This window comes from Sturnira hondurensis, unplaced genomic scaffold, assembly GCF_014824575.4.
Source record: "Sturnira hondurensis isolate 20B ecotype Veracruz unplaced genomic scaffold, ASM1482457v3 Scaffold0008761, whole genome shotgun sequence".
Taxonomy (NCBI): Eukaryota; Metazoa; Chordata; class Mammalia; order Chiroptera; family Phyllostomidae; genus Sturnira; species Sturnira hondurensis.
The window spans coordinates 331,419-348,559 of NW_028081392.1; the positions used below are offsets into that span (position 1 = coordinate 331,419).

At 57.4% G+C, this 17,141-nt stretch overlaps 1 protein-coding gene across 3 annotated transcripts in view; it reads left to right on the forward strand.

The window, feature by feature from the left end:
* PALD1 (phosphatase domain containing paladin 1) overlaps positions 1–17,141 on the forward strand; it is a 91,345-nt gene that overhangs the window by 62,772 nt on the left and 11,432 nt on the right. For all 3 annotated transcript variants that reach the window (XM_037055810.1, XM_037055809.1, XM_037055811.1), the window contains 11 exons: positions 462–613; positions 908–1,007; positions 1,193–1,297; positions 3,305–3,400; positions 3,836–3,964; positions 4,386–4,502; positions 4,590–4,745; positions 5,064–5,246; positions 6,270–6,410; positions 6,649–6,720; positions 11,172–11,312. In XM_037055810.1, coding sequence (XP_036911705.1) covers positions 462–613; positions 908–1,007; positions 1,193–1,297; positions 3,305–3,400; positions 3,836–3,964; positions 4,386–4,502; positions 4,590–4,745; positions 5,064–5,246; positions 6,270–6,410; positions 6,649–6,720; positions 11,172–11,312 — 1,392 coding nt within the window. The remainder of the gene's footprint in view (positions 1–461; positions 614–907; positions 1,008–1,192; positions 1,298–3,304; positions 3,401–3,835; positions 3,965–4,385; positions 4,503–4,589; positions 4,746–5,063; positions 5,247–6,269; positions 6,411–6,648; positions 6,721–11,171; positions 11,313–17,141) is intronic.

A 17,141-nucleotide genomic window follows, 5' to 3' on the forward strand; every position in this document is an offset into this window, starting at 1 on the left:
CTGACCTGCTGTGTGATCTCGGGCACATCTGACCTCTCCAGACCTCGAGTGCCTCGTTTTTTTCCTGGGGCTAAAATTTTAGCTTCTGGACTCTTCTGCTGTTACTTCCTGAGTCCTGGTGGTGGTGCTCGCTCATCCCCTTCAGGAGGTCACCTCATTTAAGCCAAATCTCACAGGGACATTAGATGTGGCTTTGTCCCCTCTGAGTAGTTCTTGCTTCCAAAGCCAGTGCCTTGGTCTCCCCAGGGCCTGGGGAGGGGCTGGGCCTGGGCTCCCTGGGGCAGGTGGAGCAGATCCGGCTGTGGAGTTTGGCAAGGAGGCTGAGCTGTCAGTCTGGCCCCATCTTGCTGCAGAACGTGGGGTGGAGGCGGGCCTGTGTCCTGACCTCCCTACCCCATTGGCTCCTCAGCTGAGGGGTCTCTGGGTCACACTGCCACCTGATACTCGCGGTCCTTCCCCAGGAGACCCCCAGCCTGCTGCCGCTTCGAAACACCCAGGGGCCGCCCCCCGCTCTCCTCTTCAGCTGCCAGACAGGTGTGGGCAGGACCAACCTGGGCATGGTCCTGGGCACCCTGGTCCTCTTTCACCACAGCGAGACCGCCTCTGGGCCAGAGTGAGTGGTGTGGGGCCCAGCACCCCAGGGGACTGCCCAGCGTGCCAGGGACACAGCGGGAGCTCAGAGCCAGAGCTGGAAATGGGCATCTGGGGGCTTGTTTCCCAGTTTACCATAGACTTGCAGGGTGACCTGGAGAAAGGCACTTGACCTTTCTGGGGAAAAGTGCCCCTTGCTCCGCCCGCCTGATTTGGAAGGCAGACCTGGAGCCTGTCAGTGTTCAGATAAATGGGAGATAGTCAACAGCAGGGCCACCTAGAGCGCTGGTTGTGCTCCGGCCCCCTTCCTTGCCAGGGCCATCCCTGCGAAGACCAAGCCGCTGCCCATGGAGCAACTCCAGGTGGTCCAGAGCTTTCTCCGCGTGGTGCCTCAGGGGAGGAGGATGGTGGAGGAGGTGAGCAGGGGCTGGGCAAGGCGCTGGGGCGTTCCCTCCCCTCAGGGTGGTGTCTCTTCCTCCCCTGACAAGCCCTTTTCTCATTCTCAGCCAGTCATTTTCTTTACCCCCTTCTTTTCTCTCTCTCACCACCTTTCCTTGGCTCTGCTCCTTCCTGCCCCCGCGTCCCTGGTCCCTGGCCCCAGGTGGACAGAGCCATCACTGCCTGTGCCGAGTTGCACGACCTCAAGGAAGTGGTCCTGGAAAACCAGAGGAAGCTGGCGCGCGTCCGGCCGGGGAGCCCAGCCCAGGTGAGGCCCCGAGAGCACCTGCTTTTGCAGGAGCCTGCAGCCTTGTTTCCTTAGGCCTGTTGCTTGGCCTCTTTCACGACTTTCCTGGTGGCTTCTCCTCCCGTTAGAAGAGCAACTTTCAGAGGAAGGGGAGGCAGGGAGCTGCGTGTGCAGGCAAGACGGAGGAGGAAGAGGGGAAGTTTACTTTCCCTGACCAGGCCCCCTGGCTGCAGGATAAACAGGATGGAGGAAGGAGCTGCCGGCGGGGGTGCTGGGGGCCTCTGGATCCGGATACTTCCCAGACCGCTCATGGTGCCCCCATGCCTGCCCATGGCATTCCTTGGGGAAGGCTGGGTTCGGGCCAGCCCGCTGCCTTCGGAAACCTGACGGGCTCTGGGCTGTCTCAGCGGCCTGTCCCCACACCCTGGGAGGAGGCGGGCTCCGCAGTGTTTGCAAACAGTTTTCGGAAAGAATGGAAAGCCTGTGGAGCCTTTTTATTTTTTAACACTTTAAAAACCAGTATTAGATGATGGAAAATGAGAAGTCAGAGAGGGAACAGTTCCTCCTAATCCTAGCAGAGCTGCCGTGGGCATTTTGGACCAGCCTCCTTCACTTCTCGTCAGGGATGTTCTTGTGTCGGCTGCCCCAGCCCAGGGTGTGCGTCCTGCTTGCTTTGTTTGTTTTTTTCCCCCCTGTTCATACCTGGCTGTCATCATGAAGAATTTTCCCCATGATGTAAGGTCACAGCCTGGTTCAGCCACCATTGGCCTGATGAGTTCAGAGCGTGACAACCCAGGTTCCAGCCCTGGCCCTGCCACAGGCAGGAGGCGGGTGAGGGCAGCCTGTGGAGCTACTCTGTGCCTTTGGTGTCCCCACCTGCAACTGGGGGTCACCGATGACAACGACCCCGACAGGTTGTTGTGGAGAGAAGACCAGATGAAATCCACAAAGCCCCTGGAAGGGGGTCTGACGCAGAGCAGGTGTCCTGGCGTGGCACCTGCCATGGCTCATTCACAGGCTCCTCTTGTCGGACAGTTGTCACTTGCAGTTCCGTATCAGTGTGAACACTTCTGCGTCAAGCAGCTTTGTGAAAATGAGGCTTTCATGAATTTAGGAATTTTTCCCATGGTCTAGATTTTTTCCCATGGTCCAGCATACTGTGGCCCTCGGGCCTGGCCCAGCCACGCCCTGCTTCTGTGGGTCAGCCAGCTTTATCGGGACGTGGTGTCGCCTGTCCATCACGCGCTGACCTGGGCTGTCTCACGCTGCAGTGGCAGAGTTGAAACAGATGCTGTGTGGTCCGCAAACCTAGAGGACTCACTGTTTGGCCTTTTATAGAAATGAAAGTTTACTGACCTCTGACCTAGGTTCCCAAAGATGGAATTAAACTTCATCAAAGGACATGACCTTTCTTTCAGTCCTGTGTCCACCTTGCCCTGCACAGGGTTTACTAACCCAGCAGGAGAATCCCGAAATCTGAAGGCTGAGAGAGGGACTCTGGGGAGCGTACCCTCCCTGACAAACCCTCAGCCAGAGGAGCTGGGCTGGGGTTCGGACACATGTTTGGGGACCCCGCAGTGTGACTTTGAGCAGGCCACGTCATTTCTCTGAAGCTCGGTTCCCCTCTGTAAAGCAGGGGTGCTGTCGGGAGGGTCTATTTGTTTTCTCTCAGGGAGGGCCACAGGCTCAGGGTGAGGGCCTCTGGCTCAGGGGAGAGCGCTGATACAGTTGCTGCTTCAACCCAGATGGCGTGTGTGCCGTCCTGCATGGTGGGTGGCGCCGCAGCCTGTGTCGGGCTCAGAGCCCGTGGGCGAGGCTGGCCCTGCACCGAGAACTGTAGTGCCTGCTGAAATCCCCGTACTGGTCACGATGCCACGGGTTACCTGTTGCAAATGGGTAGAACTTTGTTAAGAAGGGAGAGGTAGATGGTCTTCTGGGAATTTCTGAGGCTTAACTTCTGCCCTTCCGGGGGTGGGGACTGTGTGGCCAGAGCTGCCCTGTCTTTACCTCCCCACCCGCTCCCCTCAGGGAAGCAGCAGCCAGCACAGCGTCCGGCAGAGGGCGCTGCGGAGCCTGGAGCGATACTTCTACCTGATCCTCTTTAACTACTATCTGCATGAGCAGGTGGGGCCTGGGGGTGAGTGGACTCATGCCCCTTCCCCCGGGGCTCCTCCAGCCTCCCCACCACAGTGACAGGCATGGGGTCAACAAGGACCCCTGTGGAACTGGGGGCAGAGTGGGACACCTGTGTTGGTTTCAGAGGAAGGAGAGACCCAGATGCGGGGCGGGCGGGTGGGGGTCCCTGAGTAGGTCAGGCAAAGGGAGGACCCACCTCTCTCCCCTGGCCCCTGGCCCCCGCCCCATCTCTGTACCCTTAGCTAGGATGTCGGGACCCAGAAAGGTCTTGCTTTGGACATCCTTGTCCTTGCTCCCCACCCTCTCACTCCCGCCCTGGGCCATCGCGGATGCCTCCTGGGGCTCCCCCACCCCGGGGCAGGCAGGGAGAGAGCAGGGTGGTCCTGCACCCCTGAGCTCCCATCTCTCTGCCTCGGGCTGCAGTACCCGCTGGCTTTTGCCCTCAGTTTCAGCCGCTGGCTCTGTGCCCACCCTGAGCTGTACCGCCTGCCTGTGACCCTGAGCTCAGCCGGGCCCACGGCCCCTGTGGACCTTATCACCAAGGGCTGCCTGGTGAGTGTGGCTGGCTGTCTGGGGAGCCCGACCGACATGTGGGAGCTGGCCCTTAACTCCTGTGGGGTCACTTAGGCAGTGCCTCACAGGGAGCAGAGGGGAGATAGCCTGTGGGGTGGCGGAGTCTTCCTGTGAGCATAATGAGGTCATTGTCAGGCCGAAGAAGCAGGTGCAGCTTTGGCCACTGGTCCAGTCCCCTCTCCCAAGTCTCATAGTGACGTGCCCTGGGTAGGAAGTCAGGAGCTTGGTTCTGGAATCTTTGCTGCTGGCTTCTCATCTTGGAGCCTCGGCTCTCCTGGGGCACTGTTGGCCGTCCCCTCACCGGGGCTGTGATGGAGATCTGAGTGTGACCTGCTGGCCGCCCTTTTGCTGCCCCCTGGGGCTGGTCCTGACCTCTCAGGGGCTGCTGCTCTCCCCACAGGGCGCGGACGACCTCATTTCCCTCGACGCTCTCAGCACCATCAGAGAGATGGACGTGGCCAACTTCCGGCGGGTGTCCCGGATGCCCATCTATGGCACGGCCCAGCCTAGTGCCAAGGTGACCACCCCAGCAGGCAGGGGCCCCCTCGAGGGGCAGCAGGAGGGGAGGGGTGAGTGTTTTGCTGACCTCCTGCTGTCCCACCAGGCCCTGGGGAGTATCCTGGCCTACCTGACTGACGCCAAGAGGAAGCTGCAGCAGGTCGTTTGGGTCAACCTGAGGGAGGAGGCCGTGCTGGAGTGTGACGGGCGCACCCACAGCCTCCGGGGGCCTGCGGCTCCTGTGACTGCTGACGGACTGGAGGTGAGGCTCTCTGCCTTCTGCACACCCCTGCACACCCTCGAAGGCCTGGGGACTTGGCCTGGGGGGTCTTTAGGAGGTCCTGTGCTCCTGCTGTATAGATGGGGAAACTGAGGCCCCCAGGAGGCGCAGTGTCAGGGGAGGATGACTCAGGACACCTGCTACAGCCCCTTGCCCAGTGCCGGGTCAGGTTTATGACCTGTGAGGGTCAGGAAGGGGTAGGCATGGGTCTGGGAGCCAGGTCTGGTCCTGGCCATGGCAGGCTCTGGTCTTTCAGGGCTGCTTCAGTGGCCAGTGTGCCCTCCACCCACCTTCCCCTAGGACCTGGAGACCCAGCTGAAGGCCCACCTGAGTGTGCCTCCCCCAGACGCAGAGGGCTCACGGCCCCACAGGTTCCAGACGTGCCTCACCACTCGGGAGGTCTTCAGCCAGCATGGCGGGGCCTGCCACGGCCTCACCTACCACCGCATCCCCGTGCCAGACTTCTGTGCACCCTGCGAGGAGGTGAGGGTCCAGGGGGGCAGAGCCTCTGGGGAGGGAGAGCAGCCTCCCATCTGGCCTGGGCCTTGGCTGTGGGCACGGCTCTGCTGCGGGCTGGGAGGCCCTCGGTCCTTGAGGGTTTGCGTTTGGCCCAGGTGGGTTTATTCACATCCCTTTCACGCTCGGTATTTGCCTGTGTGTGTGCACGTGTGTCTATTACATGCTGTAGGTGTGTCGGGGTGAGTGTGTTCCTGCTGTCTGGTGTGTGTGTCTGTTGGGGACTCTCTGCAGTGGTGTGGGTGCTGTTGGGAGTGTTTGTGTGAGGTGTGCATTTTAGTGGCATCTGTGTTGGGTATCTTGTTTTTGCCGGGCACAGGTGTGCACGATGTCTTTCAGAGAGCTGTGTGGCATGGAGTGTGTGTGGGGCTTGGGGGAAGGTGTGTGGGTGTGCATGTGTCTGTGGTGTGTGCCTGGAGTGTATCGTCTGAGGGTCCATGTGCCTGTGTGACACAGCAATCGTTTGATGTGGTGTCTGTGAGGGTCAGTGCAGTGCACCCAGGGCCTATGACAGACTCCCCATGACAGGTGTTGATGGGCTTGGAATTCCCCTCACCCTGTGCTCTGATTGTCTGTGGTTTGTTGCCCCCTGGTGGCCATGCACTGCATTGAGCCGTCGAGTCTAGACTGCCCTTAGGCCAAGGCTTGAGTTGGGTCCACTTTAGGTGGGCAGTAGAGCAGAAGGTCCGTGCAAGGCCTGGGGGCACAGCACATCGGGGTGTGTGCACATGTGCATGTCCTGCCTGGCAGACGGTGGGCACCAGGAACCCCAGGGCTGTGCACGTATCAGTTCAAGTGTCTGACCCCGTCCTGGGGTGGGGATTGTACAGTACGAGGGGCTGGTTGTGCACGCCTGGTCTCTTATACATTGCAGTGAGTTGAGCGTGTGTGTGTGTGTGTGCAGGCTGTGAGCCTGACAGAGCCTGGCCTGGGGTGAGCACTCCCTTTTGGGGATGGGCCACCTCGGGACGGACTCCTCTCCCCACACAGGATTTTGACCGGCTGCTGGAGGTCCTGCGGACGGCCCTGGCCAAGGACCCAGGCACCGGCTTCGTGTTCAGCTGCCTCAGCGGCCAGGGCCGGACCACCACCGCCATGGTGGTGGCTGTGCTCGCCTTCTGGCACATCCAAGTACGTGAGGGAGGCCCCTCGGGTGGGGGGCGGCCCGCCCAGGTCGGGGGGCACTTGGTCCCAAGGGATGCTGGCTCTGCCAGGAGGGTGTGGGGGCAGGGATGGTGCCTGGTGTGCCTGGCAGTCCTGGGCAGAGGGCCAGTGGGGCTGGCCGACCCCAGGCAAGGGGCTCCTGGTGTGAGGGAAAGGCAAAGCTGGGGTAGGAGCGCCCCCCATCCCAGCTCCTGTTCTCCCTCAGGGCTTCCCCGATGTGGTCGAGGAGGAACTTGTGAGTGTGCCTGATGCTAAGTTCACCAAGGGGGAGTTTGAGGTGAGCACGCCCTGTCGGGGCCCTGGGGGATGGATGCCCTGGGGAGGGGAGAGGGTCAGTGTCGCTGGCAGGGCTTGGGGAGGCGGGTGTTCAGAGCCCTTAATGCTGTCGCCTCTCCCACCTCATCACACTGGTGCCTCTCTGCTCCCATTTCACAGATGGGCAGAGCAAGGCCCCGGGCAGCTTGGCTCTGGGGCCCTGGCAGATGAGCGCTGGTTGCCTTTCTACACTGTTGATGGTGTTCCTTTTTTTTTTTTTTTTCAAAAGTTTTAAATTCTAATGTTCAATTTGTCCACCTTTTTGTGTTTCCTATCCTTACGTGTCATATCTGAGAAGTCATTGTCAAATGCAGTGTCATGAAGGTTTTCCTTTGTGTTTTCTAAGAATTCCATAGTTTTAGCTCTTACATATAGGTTTTTGAGCCATGCTAATTTTTGTATATGGTGAAGGTAAGGGTTCAAGTTCATTCTTTTGCATGTGACATCCAGTTTTCTCAGCACCATTTATTGAAAAGAATGTCCTTTCCCCATTGAGTGGTCTTGCATCCTTGTCAAAAATCGTTTGCCCAGCCCTGGCCAGGTGGCTCAGCTGGCTGGAGTGCCATCCCGCACACCGGAAAGTTGCGGGTTGGATCCCCGGTCCGGGTGCGTATGAGAAGCAGCCGGTCAGTGGATCCTTCTCTCTCACATTGATGTTTCTCTCTCTCTCCCCCAGCCCCCATCTTTCTGTCTCCCTAAAATTTATAAATATATCCTTGGGTGAGGATTAGAAAAAGCATTTGACCATACGGGCAGGGCTTATTTCCAAGTCGAACCCTTAATCTTCATGCATCCCTCAGACGTGACACTTAGAAGTCTCTCTGCTCACCCCGGGCAGTTTGCTAGGGGCTCTGTGGGCACTCGCTTCTTCACCCTCCACAGCCCCCAAGAATTACCGTAGGTGCCCTTGCTACTCCTAGTTGATGGATGAGAAAACTGAGGCACAGGGAGCTAAGCTTGTCACCGTAGAGCCATATGAGAGAGGATGGGGCTGGGGTACAAGTCACATAGTGGACCTCACAGCCTGTGTTCCAAAATTACATCATTTGACCTTGAGATGCCNGGCACATCCAAGTACGTGAGGGAGGCCCCGAGGGATGCTGGCTCTGCCAGGAGGGTGTGGGGGCAGGGATGGTGCCTGGTGTGCCTGGCAGTCCTGGGCAGAGGGCCAGTGGGGCTGGCCGACCCCAGGCAAGGGGCTCCTGGTGTGAGGGAGAGGCAAAGCTGGGGTAGGAGCGCCCCCCATCCCAGCTCCTGTCCTCCCTCAGGGCTTCCCCGATGTGGTCGAGGAGGAACTTGTGAGCGTGCCTGATGCTAAGTTCACCAAGGGGGAGTTTGAGGTGAGCATGCCCTGTCGGGGCCCTGGGGGATGGATGCCCTGGGGAGGGGAGAGGGTCAGTGTCGCTGACAGGGCTTGGGGAGGCGGGTGTTCAGAGCCCTTAATGCTGTCGCCTCTCCCACCTCATCACACTGGTGCCTCTCTGCTCCCATTTCACAGATGGGCAGCGCAAGGCCCCGGGCAGCTTGGCTCTGGGGCCCTGGCAGATGAGCGCTGGTTGCCTTTCTACACTGTTGATGGTGTTCCTTTTTTTTTTTTTGCAAGAGTTTTAAATTCTAATGTTCAATTTGTCCACCTTTTTGTGTTGCCTATCCTTATGTGTCATATCTGAGAAGTCATTGTCAAATGCAGTGTCATGAAGGTTTTCCTTTGTGTTTTCTAAGAATTCCATAGTTTTAGCTCTTACATATAGGTATTTGAGCCATTCTGAGTTAATTTTTGTATATGGTGAAGGTAAGGGTTCAAGTTCATTCTTTTGCATGTGACATCCAGTTTTCTCAGCACCATTTATTGAAAGGAATCTCCTTTCCCCATTGAGTGGTCCTGTATCCTTGTCAAAAATCGTTTGCCCAGCCCTGGCCAGGTGGCTCAGCTGGCTGGAGTGCCATCCCGCACACCGGAAAGTTGTGGGTTGGATCCCCGGTCCGGGTGCGTATGAGAAGCAGCCGGTCAGTGGATCCTTCTCTCTCACATTGATGTTTCTCTCTCTCTCCCCCAGCCCCCATCTTTCTGTCTCCCTAAAATTTATAAATATATCCTTGGGTGAGGATTAGAAAAAGCATTTGACCATACGGGCAGGGCTTATTTCCAAGTCGAACCCTTAATCTTCATGCATCCCTCAGACGTGACACTTAGAAGTCTCTCTGCTCACCCCGGGCAGTTTGCTAGGGGCTCTGTGGGCACTCGCTTCTTCACCCTCCACAGCCCCCAAGAATTACCGTAGGTGCCCTTGCTACTCCTAGTTGATGGATGAGAAAACTGAGGCACAGGGAGCTAAGCTTGTCACCGTAGAGCCATATGAGAGAGGATGGGGCTGGGGTACAAGTCACATAGTGGACCTCACAGCCTGTGTTCCAAAATTACATCATTTGACCTTGAGATGCCCCCTGTCCTCACCCGTCCCAAGACACTCTCCTGTCTAGACCAGTTTCCTTTGCAGTTAGTTTGTCCACAGTTTAGGGGGGTGATTTTCTAATAGAATGTGAAGAGGGCTGGGATAGACATTGGTTCTGAGGGCTGAGGGTGCAGCAGGGGGAGCCCAGGAGGACTTCACGGAGGAGGTTACATTAGAGTGTGTTTTAGACAGTTGGCTGAGTTCGCTGGGTGAGAGGATTAGCGTGTGTAGGAGATCAAGTGTGCAAAAGAAGAAGTCTAGAGAGGCCAGGAGCTGTTTGAGGCTGTGATTAGCAAGAACAAAAGGAACTGGGTCTGAAGTGGGGGGAACCTCGATTGTGAGGACCCTGCAGGGCCACATCATGTGTTTGACCTTGCCCTTGAGGCTAGCAGGGAGGCAGAGTCGTTATCAGACTCTCATTCTGGGGGGCTGGTTGCGTGGAGGAGGCAGTGGAGAGGAGGGGCAGGGCCTGAGTGAGGAGGGGGCTTTGGGACAAGCAGGAGAAACTAGTTCTCTTCAGGAAGTCTTGGGGCAAAGAAGCACTCAGGGTGACCTTGGCTTTCTGTCTGGTAGTGGTGACGGCCAAGGAGGTGGAGAATTCATGGGGAGCAACAGTTTAGGAGAGAGGCTGGGAGTTCCATGCACTGAGTTTCTGTTGGGGAAGCTCCATGTGGGACCCACCCCCAACCTGTGCCCTTGAGGGCCTGCTCCTGCTGGTCCTCAAGCAGTGTGTTGACCCGGAGCCCGGGACCAGGTCTGGGCTGGATGGCAGCCTCTCCCTGCAGCCCAGGCCAGGCGAGCAGAGTCCTCCCAGGCAGTGGGGCCTCCCCTCCCAGTCCTGGCTGTAACTCCACCCCTGGACCTGCCAGCCCTGGGCCTGTTCTTTCTGAGAAGGCTGGAGCCAGGACCCAGTCATGGAGGTGGGGCCGATGGGCCGTGTGTGCCAGCAGTGGGCAGGTGGAGAGAGAGTCGGTCAGGTTTCTGTCCTTTCTCTCAGCAGCTGTGTCTGGGCCCTCCGAGATGGAGAGGCCTCGCTATCCGGGGTCAGGAAGCCCCTGGTCTGGTGGGGCGAGGATGGGAAACAGTGGGCCCAGGAGCAGGTGCCCTGGAGTGCAGGCTGTGATGGGGGTGCACTGAGGGGCTCCACGAAGGCAGTGTGATGTGAGGAAGGTCACGGGTGAGGCAGGAGGCAGGCCGGCCAGGGGCCTTGCCGACCTGGGGAATCTCATTTTATACTGAGAGTGAGGGAACCATGGGTAGATTGAAGCCGAGGAGTCCACAGGTGGGACAGGCTCCCATTTCTGGTCTCATAAGCCCTTTTTGGCTCCAGGGAGGAGGCGGGGCTGCCACAGTGGGATGAGAGGTGGTGGGGCTGGATTGGTGCTAGCAGGGTAGGGGATGGGCAGTGCCAGGCTGACATTTACCGGGCAGGGAGGGGGGGCGGGATGCACAGGGGAGTGGCTGGGAGGGACAACTAGGGGGAGGAGCGTGCCCTACAGAGCGGCCTTCCTAGGAGTAATGGGGTGGGGGTTACATCAGATGAGGAGTGTCCATGCTGGGTTCCCTATAGCCAGGTGTCCCCGCAGGGCGTAGTGGCTGCGGCGGGGCGAAAGCAGAGCCAGCTGGGCCCCAGCGTGGGCTCATCCTGCACGCCACTCCACCGCACCAGCACGTCACACAAGCCCCTTTTGCGAATTAGGGTCTGGGTATGGTTTTGTTTGAAGCAAGGGCTCTACTGCCTAGAGCAACAAGCGCCTTGGGAGCCCTGGCCTCAGAGCCACCAGGAACCCCCTTGTCCCCAGTCCCGCCTGAGAACCGAGGACAGGCGGGGCTCTGTGGTCAGGGCCTGGGCCTTGAGGCCAGGGTGGCCCCTGGCGTGAGGAGAGCCTGTGGTCGGGGTGGGAGGCCCCACCTGCCCACTTTGGTCTTCTCTCTACTCAGCCCCCTCCTCTGGCCCCAGGTGGTGATGAAGGTGGTGCAGCTGTTGCCCGACGGGCACCGCGTGAAGAAGGAGGTGGACGCGGCGCTGGACACGGTCAGTGAGACCATGACGCCCATGCACTACCACCTGCGGGAAATTATCATCTGCACCTACCGCCAGGTGAGCCCCCCTTTGCCCGCGTGCACAGCCAGGGCGTGGCCGCTGTGGGTGTGGAGTGGCTAGGACTCCCCGGGGACCGCGTGGGCTCTAGGTCACTCCCTCACCTTCTGTAAGTGGAGGCGATCCCTAGAGGGAATCCTGTCCAGACCCAACGCCCGCAGCCTGACTCCGGAGCACCTGGCAAGGTGTGTACTGGGGCGCGGCTCAGAGGTCTCCGCAGCTGCTGCGGCCCCGGGGCCTGTCCAGGGTGTCCTGGTTCCCTGGGGTGGCAGGTGCCAGCCCTCCGGTTCCTGGCTTGGGTCTTGGGGGCCTGGCAGGAGTCAGGGGGTGGATGGGCCCTCTGCAGTCCTGGAGAGGGCTGTTGGGTAGCCAGCAGGATAGCGGTTAATGCGATACTGCTCAGGACTGGAGGTTTCCATAAAAGTCCAGATTTCATGTGAAAATTCAGATTTTAGGCCTATGTAGAAAAACTATGTCCCCCTGTCGGCCCTGGCCACCAGCACTCTGTCACACATGGCCTCTGGCCCAGCCACATAACTTGCCTGGCAGCCCTGGGCATTGGGCCTGTGGCCTCTGGGCTGTGTGGAGAGGATGTGCTGACCTGCCCAATTCTGTTCTTCGCTGGCCGAGGAAACTTGGAGGGTGGCCAGGGCAGAGGCGGACACTGGAGTGGGAAGGGGCAGCTGTGGGGGGTGTGAGTTTCACAAAGATTGTACCTGAAGTGAGTGGGTGTCCCCATGGTGCCACTGCGCTGTGTTGTCTGCTGCTGGCCAGCAGTTCCAAGGACGGCATCTGCCAGTGGCCCTGCTCAGCTTGCACCCCGGGCACCTTGGTGAAATGGCTGATATAGGCCAACCTTTGCTCAGGGGTCATGGCCCAAACTGCGACTGGGCACTGGGGGTTGCTTGGCTGGTGCCTGGGGTCAGGCTGTGCTCAAGGTGAGAGGTCAGTTGGAAGAGCTGCCACATGTGGGGTGGGGAAGGTGGTTAAGGAGTTTCAGAAAACGGACTTTGCTGAACTTTGGAAGATAGACTAACTTTTCCCCAAGGCCCCAGCTAGGTCGTACTATTTCTTTTGGGTCTTCGCAGTGGTACGACAGGCTGCCACCAGGTGGCAGCCATGAGCCAAGAGCCCCAGCTCCTCTGGCTTTCAGAGGAGACTGAGAGGGCGGAGAATTGAAGCTTCCAGTTCCCTCTGCAGCTGGACGCTCCAGTGGTTGAAAGGGGTCTTCAGCCTTCTTCAGAGCGTCAGAGGTCCCCCTAGCTGCACTGGCCACACTCTGTCAGAGCCCCGCCCCCCATCCTCTCCTTTCCAACCCTGCTAGTTCTTAAGTGCCTTTAGGCGTTCTAAGCATCCCACCCCACCCCACCCCACCCCAACCCCCACAGCTGCTAGGCCCTCCCCTCTCTGAGCTCTGTAGCCCCCAGAGGGTGGAGCTGGAGCACTAAGGAGAGAGAGGAGCCGTTCCACGGAGTTGACCTTGAACAATCCTAATATAATGAGAGCTGGGAAAAGCACTTCAAGGGTGCAGAGTAAGTTTAGAGGCGTTGAAGGTGCCTACCAACACAGTTGTGTCGGACCCTGTCAGAGATGAGGTTGGATGTGTACATTGGCTCTAACTCTGTTGGCGTTGTGGAGGGAAGGGTGGTGTGGTCGGGGCTGTGTTCAGGGCAGTGGATGCTGCCTTTGGAGTGGTGGGGTGTTTTAATGAGGAAGGAGGAAGCGGAGCCAGTGAGGATGGTGGTGGCAGTGGCTTCCTCAGGGTGGTGGTGCTAAAGCAAAATGTAGAGTTATTTCTCAGTGTGACCACCAGGTGGCCCCAGTGAGCTGAATTTGGGCCAAACTCACAGGAGGCTGAAAAACAGAGGGGCCTGAGAACCCTTCTAATGCAGTCCTTCTCCTCCTGGCTGCATAATCAGTTCACCTGGGAGCTTTAAAAATACTCACGCCTGAGCTGTATCCCCAGAGTCTGATTTAGTTGGTCTGCTGGGGGGCCAGAGCATGGATCTTTATAAAGAAATTCCCTTGGTGATGCCAATGTACAGAGTTGAGAACACCATATCCTCTAAGCAGGGCCCCTACCTGAGTACGCAGCAGGGTTGTCTGGGAGCTCATTAAAATGCCTGTCGCTGGGCCCCTCCCCTGAGCTTTTGATTCTGGAGGGATGGACCTCTAGCAGGCTCCTGGTCAGGCACCGCCCTGGTCAGTCTTGGCAGGGCGGCCAGCTCAGATTTTGATCAGGGTTGCCCTGAATGTGTCAGTCAGTTTGGGGAGAACTGCCGTCTTTGCAATTGTCACTTTTCTGATCCTTGAACGTGAGATGTTTTCCATTTATTTAGGTCTTTAATTTCTTACGGGATTATATTATTGTTCCCAGAGTGTAAGTTTTGTGCTTCTTTTGTTAACTTTATTCCCATTTTACGACATGTATGCTATTAGAAATCGAACTGACTTTCTTCACTTTGTAGCCGGTTTGTTGTTACGGTAGAGAAATACAGCTGCTATTTGTGTATTGACCTTCCATCTTGCAACCTTGCTAAACTTGTTCGTTAGTTCTAATACTCGTTTGTTTTAGTGAATTCCTTAGAATTTTCTACATACACGATCATGTCACCTACAAACAAGGGACAGTTTTATTGCTTCCTGTCCAGTCCAGGTGCCTTTTATTTAATTTTCTTGTCTAAGTGCTTTGGCAGGATCTCTCACTGCAATGCTGAGTAGCAGCGGGAAGAGCAGACGTCCTCCTCCCGTGCCTGACCTCTGGGGGAGCCTTTGGGTGTCTGCCATGGCCAGGGAAGTTCCCGTCCATTTCTGGTTCGAGTAGTTGTTGTCCATAGTTAGATGTTAAATATTTTTAAATGCTTTTCCTGTGTCTCTTGAGATGACTGTTTGGTGTTTGCCCTTTGTTTTGTTGGTATAGTCTTTAAACTGACCCAGCACTCCTGGACTACAGCCTCCTTGGTGGTGGCAGGTGAACTTTATGTATTTCTACATTTGGCTATTGAAGATTTTTTGCATCAGACTCATAAGAGACATTGATCTGTAGTGTTTTTCTTAAATAATGTCTTTAGTTGGTATTAAGGTGATTTTGGCCTCCGAATGGTACCCTCTTACTTTACAGATGGGGAGACAGAAGCATGGGGAGGATGAGAGGTTATCACAGTGTATCAGTCATTTTGGGCTTAGACTGCGTGGCTTCAACAACAGAAATTTGCTTTCAAACAGTTCTGGAGGCTGAAGAGTCCAAGATCAAGGTTCTGACTGATTCAGTTTCTAGTGAGGGCTCACTGTGGCTTGCAGACGGCTGCCTTCTCACCGTGCCCTCCCGTGGCCTGTCCTCGAGTGTGGGTGGGGGGGCAGGGGGGGTCTCTGGTATCTCTTCTTATGAGGGCGCTAATCTTAGAGGTCATCCAAGCATGGACTCCTGGAAGTGCTGTTACGGAGTGAAGAACTGAAAGAGACCTGAATCCAGGGGGATTTCACAGACTGGTTTCCAAAAGGGAAGGACTGTTCTCGGGTCGCCAGTGTGTGATGTTGTTAAATGTGTCCATTTTAAAGAAAGGAAGCAAAAAAGAAGCAAAAACTTTAAAAATCCACCTACCATCTCATGTGGTTGGCGTTTCATAAAAGAAAAGATATTTCAGTCCCAGAAAAGTAGGGTATGTGTGAGCTCCGACTAGAGGGCAGTCCCTGGAAAGATTGAATTGCTAAATTCCCATGGACCCGGAAACCAGCCGTGGACCTGTGTTGGGAATCATGACCTCTGGTGCTCGGCTGCTGTCTCCTTTAATCAGAGAGGTGAAATGCCCACGCTGCCTGGCTGGACCCAGAGCCCATGTCCTGCCTGAGGTCAGGGAGTCTCCGCTGTCCCAGCTGCGTCCAGATTAGAAGGGGCATCTGGCAGCTTGGTGTGTGTGCGTGTGAGTGAGTGTGTGCCGTGTAAGCGACTTTATTACGGTTGACAGGGCCCCGCGTCAGTCCCTGTGTAGATGGGAGGGAAACCATTTAGATTGTTCCAGGCTGCCTGGCAGAAGGAACATGGGCGTGGACGTTGGAGGGAGCTGGGTTCCTACAGGGCTGTCTCCACCCCCGCCCCCCTGACCGCTGGGTCCCCACGGGCTGGGCTGAATTAATGCTGTATTCCTGGCAGGGTTTGTGTGGGAAGGACACGAGGGACAACGGGAAGCACAGGGATGGGCGGGCACTCGTGAGTGCCCAACACATGGGGGTGCCCCTAGGGTCATTGGAGGGCCCTGGTGTCCCAAGGCCTTTCTCTGAGCTTCAAAAACCCCCTTGGACCCAGAGATTTTAGTGCTAAAGGGCTTAGAGAGCACATGACCCCTCCGCTGACAGAGGAGTGGGAGACCGGGTTCCCAGGTCCCCTGTGAGTTGATGGCCGAGCAGGTGTCAGAAACAAAGATCCTCACTTCCAGCCCCGATCCGCTCCCCTGACCAGGCTGCCCTCGACCCCAGGTCCCTGCTGCTCTGGTGGGCTGCAAGGGCTTGCTGAGGCCCCAGAAGGCAGCTGCTTCCTCCACGCTTTCCCTCCGATGGACGGGCCCCTCTGGAACTTGGCAGCTTTGTCCCGCCCCTGGCGTCGGCCTGTTTGTTGGTTAAGCCCCTGCCCTCTGCCTTCAGACTGGGAGTTCCCAGGGCATCCCCTGGAGCCTGCAGTTGTCTGCCTGGGGCCGGCCATGTCCTGCGTGTGCTGGTTGGCCTGGTTGGACTCCTGGAACCACTGAATGGAATTGGACCTGAGCCCAGGCAGGGGGTGGGGATCATCACCTCCATCACTTCCATTGCCTGGGAACATTCCAGATCTAGCCCACACCCCGCCCATCTGAAGTTTTCCTCCAGGAGTTCGTTCACAGCCTTGGGGCTCCGAGAGCTTCCACAGCTCGCAGCTCCTCGGGAATGAGCCCACAGCCCAGCATGTGCCCTGACTGGGCATCGAAACTTTGACCTTTCAGTTTATGGGATAATGCTCCAACCAAGTGAGCCAAACTGACCAGGGCGGAATTTACTTACTTTTAAATTATTTTGGGAAATGTCCAACAGTAAATTTAAAGTAGGGAGAATAATCTTATGAACCCTTGCCCACCTCCCTTTCAGGAGTTACCGGTCAGGGCCGGTCTGATTTTGTCCGAAGCCATTCCACCTGTCCCCCCTCCCCCACCCCCTCCCCAACTGGATTATGTCGAAGCAAGTCCCAGTCTTCGTGTTTCTTCTGAAAACATCTCAGCACATAACTTAGAGGGAGGATATCTTTGGAAAAGAACCTGGTGATGCCATGGCCACACCTAAAACAGCGGCACTTCCACACCGTCAGCGCCGGCCTCGGTCAGCATTTGCAAGTTCTCACTGGTCGCACGGTCTTGGTCTTGGTCTTTCTGCGTTTGGATCGGGACCGGGAAACACCCACAGGCCGCATCAGGTCGGTGCAGCCCTCGGGTGCTGTTGAGTCCAGAGCCGCTCTGCCTTCCTCCCTGGGAGTGTGTCGGTGGAGACCATTGCTCTGTCTCGCTGGCCACACAGCCTCTGGGGCTCCTGACGATGCCCAGGTGTGGCCCGGCCTGTGTCGAGGCCCCGGTGCCCGAGGCCTCATCAGGTAAAGCTCCGTTTGGGGCCGAACAGTCTCGGGTGGCGCGGTGCCCTCCTGGGCGGCACCGAAGGGCCTGTGGTCCCTGTTGCCACCTGGCAGGTGTGGATACTTCCCCGCCGCCCTGGATTCCTTATTTCCTGGGGGTTTGCACAGTGCCGATGCACTGACTTTCATTCCCTCTGCACTAAGGGCAATACTCCCTTCAAGAGAGACCTCCCCAAGGCACA